The 7,936-nt window shown below is 37.2% G+C and overlaps 1 protein-coding gene across 2 annotated transcripts; it reads left to right on the top strand.

Moving 5' to 3' along the window:
- Positions 1 to 1,466: 1,466 nt before the first annotated feature.
- Positions 1,467 to 7,887, top strand: RB195_012577 (uncharacterized protein; the record flags this gene model as incomplete). 2 transcript variants are annotated; one of them, XM_064202009.1, is made up of 10 exons in its annotated part: positions 1,467 to 1,500; positions 1,837 to 1,910; positions 3,734 to 3,817; positions 5,081 to 5,164; positions 5,223 to 5,348; positions 5,414 to 5,514; positions 6,442 to 6,514; positions 6,571 to 6,692; positions 7,528 to 7,597; positions 7,705 to 7,887. In XM_064202009.1, the coding sequence occupies 10 exons, from the start codon at positions 1,467 to 1,469 to the stop codon at positions 7,885 to 7,887; spliced, it is 951 nt and encodes a 316-aa protein (XP_064057889.1). The 2 variants fall into 2 exon arrangements, with proteins under 2 accessions (XP_064057889.1, XP_064057890.1); XM_064202008.1 differs by lacking the exons at positions 1,467 to 1,500; positions 1,837 to 1,910; positions 3,734 to 3,817 and having other exon boundaries at positions 5,147 to 5,164.
- Between the last annotated feature and the right edge of the window lie 49 nt (positions 7,888 to 7,936).

The raw sequence follows: 7,936 nt of genomic DNA, 5'->3' as shown, positions 1-7,936 counted from the left end.
AACATTGAGAATTTTTGCAAAACGCTCTCTTTAATGGAAAGTAAGAAATAAGGTTAAGATTTATTACCTACAGGTTTTTACCTACAGGTTCACTACCTACAATAAAGTTAAAGTTCATTATTCATTGAGATTCATTCATCATTAGTCAAATTCATTATTCATTGAGAATTTTTGCAAACGCTCTCTTTAATGGAAAGAAAGAAATAAGGTTAATGATCATTACCCATCCTCTGAGTTGAGATTACACTCTTAGAAGGTGGAAGCATTAAAACTCTAACTTTATTGGAATAATTTGCATATGTACTCCGGGCGCAAAGTTTTACAGACATTTTTATTCGATTTGATTTTAAAACCTTCTTCCGCCGCACGTCTAGCAGTTATAACTTCGCGACTATCAGAAAAACAAATTTTGAAGTCGAGCAGCTCGTTGGTGTCTCGGCGCCGATTAGGAGATGCGGAAGCACTGCGACGTGACTAAGTTACGGAGCTTTGATACGGATTAGGCCGTTACTGCGGCGACACTCCAATTGATCTGCTCATCCTCTATACCCCCCCCCCCCCCATTTTAAGCATCGCCATTCTTGAACCACAATATACCACGATGAAGTGTCCTCCAACACCATTGTCACTAACGAGAAATTTAAGTATCTTTTTCCTCAATAATACCTTAATAGGTTTCCGAAAAGGCCGCAGAATGTCTGCTTTATGACTTCCTGAATCGCGTATGATTGTCCAATGTGTCTTAAAATTGTAGTTCTTTTTGTCAATATAGGAGAATAAGACACGGGTCTCTATTTATTTTACGAGAGATGATCCTTTTTGTATGCATTCTCATTCTCTTTCAACACGCTCAGCTCGTTTGTGTGTTGCTGATTGATTTTATTTGACCCCATCCATTTGGTAATGTTTACCTCTATTAATAGACTTTAATTGAACCAGGAACAAGAATCACCGCCTGTTTTTTCCCCTCCTTAAGACCTCATTAACAATTAATCCTCATCGATTTCATCTTTGTATGTTTATCTCTTCTTTCGCGGCTGCCTTTTATATTTCGTGCCTAATCCATGTTCATACGTATTTTTTTCCCAATTCACAGCAAAAGAAGCCATTTAGCGCCTTGTTTGTTAGCGATCGTTCACGAATTTGATTACACGATGGTCGTCGAAGTTTTGCTCTAATTTTTGCATGTTTATTCCTTGTTAAGTCTAAAAAAAATGACAATTAGAATAATAGCTGTCATTTTTAATCGGTCTTGAGAAGCGCAATTACTCCCTAATGTTATCCAGTTTGGATTCTGCGAATTTTTTTCATTAGTATTCAATATATATGTCCAGAGTAAGAATTAAGTCGCAACACGAATTTGGAGTGATCAGACATGGTTAAATCTAGGTATATTTCCTACAAATTTCTCCAAGACCATATCTACAACTAGCTCATTACTCATACTAACAGCGACCTGCTCTCAAATGCAACGCAGACTCCTCGAATATCCTGAGCAAGGTTTTTCTGCTCTTCTTTCCTTTTATTGACCAAAAACTAATCCCGTCACGGCGCTATGTCCGTATCACCCTCTCGATTGTCAAGAACTTTGTATCCCATCATAGACTAAGTCTTAGACTCAAACCATAGCTGATTGAGAAGTCAGGCGCTACATCTGGAAATTTGACATTCAAAAACTCCCTTGCCTCTCCAAATCTAATCCTCATACTTCTTGTTAGACTGAAATTTTTGACATTGCTTCTCGAGGAAACGTTCGTGCTGAAACGAGGAATATTTTCACTCATTCTTTCTTTCTTTCTAGTTCCAAAAGGAACGACGAGACCTAAATTCCTCTAGAAAGTGACTGCACATGCAATTGTTACCGTAACACCTTGATATTTCAAAATTCCCTCGAGGAAACAGTTGTTATAGTTAGTTGTTTTTCTGTTCCACTATTTTTTCTGTGCTTTCTTCGAGCTGAGGACGTAATTGCTTTGTCCTAGGAAAATACAAATCATATAAACTTCATCCTTTGATTCAAGGACTTACGTTTTTATGAAGAAATGGCGCGGAAATACGCCGTCCGCTGCATCAGTACTCCGTTATATCTCGTTTAGCAAAAGTTTCCAGTTGTAAAAAGAATCATACCTCTCTTATATGAGTTTACCTAGCATGGAATTTCTTTATTAATGTGATCCGATGACTAGCAAGACGAAGACGACATAAAATTGAGCCATATCAGTAGTACAGCGACAAAACTAAACAATTGATGTACTATTCTTAGACTGTATAGAAAAATATTATGCTTCCTACAATTGAAAATTATTTCTAATGCTCAACAACCTCTGCTCGCCTCATCCGAGCACCTTCCTGATCCCCACTGATGTATATCGAGTGTATGGTTGAAGGGGCGGAAACAGGGAGCTCTTCCGCTACCTTGCAATCCACCTTTCTTCAGGATTATTACTCGTGGACTTTTCAGAAACTCGCATAATTTGTTGCAAACTAAACAAAAAATCACTTCTTTTTACGTTTGATATTTTATTAGGAACTAATTGTCTTTTTAAGCGTATATGTTGTGTCTTTGGAATTTTTTTGCAGTTTTCTTTTCTTAGAGGCTGCCAGTGTTGTGTACATAAATACATATGTATACATTCATTCACAATGTTCGAAGTGAAATACATGTTACTAAGGTGAAGTTATTTCCTTTTTTAATCCAGATTTTAGTGCCAGAATCTGTATAACTGATTATATAATGACTTTACCACTGCATTTCTACGGACATTTCCTGGATCGGTTCAATAACGGCGAATTCCCACCGTTAAAGACAGCGTAGACATGACGAAATTGATATAGCGGGGGAATCTGATGAAAAAAGTGGAGTTCGTGGTGTAAATTACTTAAATGAGTGCACTTATGCTCAATTCCCTCTAATCGTCCAGAAGAATGACGTGAGAACGGCGCTTGTTCCTGCGTCAGAATACGTCCCCTTATAAACGTCACGGTCCTCTCAGCAGCCTATTCGTTGTTTTTACATGAGGTAGCTGCTGAGGAGACCTCATTGATTTCCGTTCGCTCGCTCGTGGACGCAAAGCGTGCACGCGGGGGCGCATTTTGACGTGCTTCGTAGGAACAAACAGTGTTTCCCATCGTTTTTTCCCTCGGAGGATTACGAGGAATTGAGTATGAGCAACGTGTACAAGGAAACGCATTCTGTTGTACTTCATGGGAACAAACGTCGTTCCCGCACCGTTTTTTCAGGACGATTAAGGGAATTGAGCGGAAGAACGTTCATTTTCGTAATCTACACTTCGAACTCAATACTTTCTATCACGTTTCTACATTACTTCAATTTCCTGGTGCTCTGCATTTGATGAGAGATTTTCAGAGACTGCACGAAATCGCAAATTGTCTTCTTCCCACAAAGAAATACACTTTTTTTTTTGAAAATGTAATAGTTTGATGATTTGCTCATGGAATATGCTCAAAATAACTTTTGAGTTATAAGGTATGACCGTATGGCTAAGAGGCACCTTTCGTAAGATAAGACTGATCACTCTTAAGTGTGACTTTCCTTTGTTTAGTACTGCACCCTCTTTCCTTCATAGGTTAAATTTTAGGTAAATAAATCTTATAAACAACCTAGTCGTACTCATCACACTAAGGTTCTCTTCCTTTTTGTCGATAATTCATTCCGCATGAGCTATTTCATAGCATCCAAGTAGATTAGAAATAATCCAAAGAACGTTTACAGGCCAAGATAGGAAAACAGCGGAGAATTGTTGTAAAACAAAACGGTGGGGAGAACTTCACGTGCAAGAATACGGTAGATGTACAGGTATAAATTTCTCAATTGATTTTCTTTTTTTTTAAGAGCGAATGCTGTAGATCTTGAATGTAAACGGTAAATAGATGAGATACACAGCTTGATTTTTCAGAATCCTTCTTCCTGTCGTAGTCGTTCTTTTCAACTATCCGACTATAAATAAAGACAAATTTAGTGAAAATTTTATCTTTATACTTTTCACTCAAAAATAAGCTGAAAGAAAAAATGTATTCAAGAAGAGTATTTGAAGAATCATTTGATCCCGAGCAAAAAAAAATATTCATTTGAATAACATTACCTTATTGATGAGGAAGTTTTTCTTTCTTTGCAGAAATACTGTGTTAAATGTGTCAGGCGGGGCAACGAAACCGACATCATTTATGCATATATATCATGTTAATGTTGCCTAGAAGGGGTTTTCGCTTTGTCCTTTCACATAATTCATTGTTTAGCTCCTTGTACACTCGCTAAGATTTAATTATTTTCCGAAAAACAAGCCATTATGCTGAGAAACATTAATGCTTCAAATTTCTAAGGAATAACAATGCATAGCTCTGTGCTGACTTTAGAAGTGAGAGTTCTCGTACATAGTTTAAGACTTCCCACGTTTCATCGATGGCCTGTGCTTAATTAATCGACGAGACGGAGACTTCTAATACTGAAATAATTTCAGCTAGTTTTGACTCAAAGTTTCCACTTCAAGCACGAATGATAGCTTAAAATTTATGTTATTTGAATCTTCTAAACTGTAACTGAAGCGGTTTTTCTTAGTAAAAGTTTTCAGGTTTTTTTTTAAACAAAATGAAATGGTTTTCTAACTTTCTGACTCCTCATGGATAGCGTTAGTGGAATTCATCAATTATTCATTAACAGATAGTCTTTTATTAGCGTCGGAAAGAGAATTATCTTGCGCCTGACCAAAGCTTGCATGTTCATCAATAGGAGAACCAATTATACATCCACATCCAGCTACAGAAAGTGTAAGTGTAAGTAACGATCTTTAAAAACGTATGGCTAACACTAATACTACCATGAGTTCTAATATTTTATCATAATAATAATAAATAATAATAAACACAGCTGTAGCTGCGATAAGTATTATTATGAACGAAGCCCACATATGGCATGGGAACAATTTCATGTGATTTTTCTAGTTTGGCCGCGAAGTTAAGCTCACCAGTGTCACCGTTTTTAAACTTAAAAAAATTTTTCTCTTTAAGCACGTTTATTCCATTTATGATAATGATATAATTCCCGAAGTATTAGAATTTGCAGTTCGAAGGAGGTACCCGGATCCGATCCAGAGCAAACACACTAGAACTCAATGTTAATGGAGAGGTTATGAGAGAAAACTCTGAGGTTTTGCGATTCGTGATTTATTGAAATTTACAACTTTTCACAAATTGCCTCGCTTCAGAATTCATTGTCGTCACCACGTGGTTCACGTACGCTTTCTGTAATACGGCATGATTCTACTAATGGATCACTTGGAACCACTACTGTTTCCGAAAATCGACAGAATCTAAACATCGATAATACTCAGGTCAGAGCAAGGAACTCTGCAAAAAAAAAGATGGATTCATTCAGATTCTTTCTATTTTGCTTTAGACATGGTCTGCGTTCAATCCTAAACGTCAATTCTACGTGTTAAAAGCAGTCTTCATTATACTTTGCCTTATCGACATTATGCACTGGGCATATCTACTAAGGTTAGTCTGATGCCGTTTCTCTGTTCGCACAACTCCATTTACATTAGAATTCTTGTTGGTATGTTCTTCACTATTCGCTCTGTAGTAATTTTTATCTCCAAGAAATATATGTATATATATATATACTCTTTTCTCTTTTTTTTTCTTTCTTTCCTGTAGCCCAGATATCGTGTAACACCTGCACTTACTAAACCACTACTACATACATCTTTTTCATCTTCCCATACTTTTCCTGAAAACATGCTCAGTATTTTTCACATGACCTTAACAATGTTCCGTTAATGGAGAATTCTTCAATGAATTGTGCAATCTCGGTAATCCGCGTTTATCCGAAATCAGAAATCCCTAGGAAATCCGTTGAAAAAAAATGGTCCTTAAAAAATACACGGTTTTTTCTTCCATGTACCTCTCTTACAGTTGCAAACCGCGAGCGGCTGAATCCATTCCACTTTCTACTTTAACTTTAGACACTTTTCTTTCCTCAGAAATCATAGAAATGATAATGAAAAAAAATTAATGAAAGACCTTTTTCCATTAAAAACACTTTTTCAATATTAAGTCAAGTGACTCATACACCAGATTCTATGTTCTCTCGTACCTTAATCTCGGCATTCTTTGTATTGAATATAAATAGAGCTAGCCCGTATAGTCAGCGGTCAAGCATGCGTTGAGATTATCTCAACAATGGGGTCGTAAAAAGACGGAAAGATGAGGAAGGAAGAGAGGAAAGATAAAGAGAGGGTAGTCGGACAGTTTTCAGGAAAGGTTTCTTTCCCAACTTTCGGCTTGGCCGTCGTGAAAACAGTCACCACCACTCTGTCAAAAAAAAAAAGAATTTTTCCCATGTTATCACATCTTTGATCGTTGAGTTGTGCGTGGGCGTGAGTACGTTTACTATGAAAAATTGCTCAAAACACTTCCTTTCAGGGACGACACCGTAGAGAACCCAAACTCTTGGCGATTCTACAAAAAATTTCAAAGTTTTGATGTTTACTATCTTGTGAGTCGAAGGATTTAAATTCGGTTTCTACAAGAAATACAATATTTCAAGTTAAGGTTGCCCGCATGTTTGGCGATATCTTCACGTGTTTTCTGGGCCTCGGCGCAGCAATGTGGACCCGCAAGTTTATAATGACCTTGCCATGTACCATGATACAGCTGCTCTTTCTCTTCATCAGGTAATGACGATCCTAAGAGTCCAAGGCTCCGAAAAAAAATAATTCCTTCAAAAAAATTAAGAGGTTAAGATGCAATAAACAACTTTAGAAAAGTCATTTGGAACTTTTATATGTGCATTCACATACACAACGAGGGCAAATACGGTGAGCAGGCATACTGAAACGTAGAAAGCGCTCTTTTCTCCCTACATAGCATCGAATCTATTTGTTTTGGGCTTCGCAATGGTTTCTCGAACTGTTTATGTAAAATGTATTGTGGTTCGAGAACAACAGCAAAAAACCAACCATTCAAACGGATGTATAGTCCAGATCGAATGTGTTCAGTCTGAGTTAGAGTAGGAAAAAAAGTTAGAGAGGGAAGAGAAAACATTTGCCTAGCAGAAGAAAAACGTTCGCGTCGCGTCACTCCGAATGAAGATGTTCGTCGGCGACTAACACATAATAAACGGCTTTCTTTGAGCCTGTTCTAGATAGAAAATCTCTGGATTTATCTCTGTATTTGAGATTCTGTGCTAGAATAAATACCAAAGCGGAGACGCAGCTCAGATATTTTGATTTTGAAAGGAAATTCTGAAGGATCAATTGAAGAGCTTTGAATCCCATTTTTAAGGGGATGAAGTAGTCAGTCTCCGATCTTCAATAACTCATGTCAAGATAGATAGACTCTTAATATTTCTTGAAATTATGACAAGCAAAATATAAACTAGTTCTGGTGAAAAAAAAAACCAACGTAAAAGAAAACTCCTACAAGTCCTGCACTCGACTAAACTGAAACTCTATTCAAACCAGGCAATAAACTGCGGCGCAGCCATTCATTTAACGTTCACATTTTTAGGGCAGCTGTTTGGACTGCACGTGGATACAACAAAACATTACTGCATGTGGAATCAACAAAAGAAGATAGAGTAAGTAGCAGATCAATTGTTGAATCAGTTTTGTAATCTTGAGCTCATAATTAAAGCTAAAAGAACTTACCTCCACGATTCTACTTATACTAATTGCAAAGTTTTAGATGTTCGTCGCATGCGAGTTTATACTTCCTACCGTGTGGGTAGTACTCTCAATACTGATCGTACGTACTATGAAGCAACTTCGCTCTTACGAACAACTACATGGTTACGCGCATCCTCCTGTCATAGTGCTCACCGTTAAGAACGATGATAATGATGAAAGTGTACAAATAGAAATAGCGTAGCTTCCACAAGATCCACCTCTGACGACGTGTCCATTATTTTTGTACTACT

The sequence above is a fragment of the Necator americanus genome, chromosome V (assembly GCF_031761385.1).
Source record: "Necator americanus strain Aroian chromosome V, whole genome shotgun sequence".
NCBI lineage: Eukaryota > Metazoa > Nematoda > Chromadorea > Rhabditida > Ancylostomatidae > Necator > Necator americanus.
This window is presented reverse-complemented; position numbering and strand designations above follow the sequence as displayed.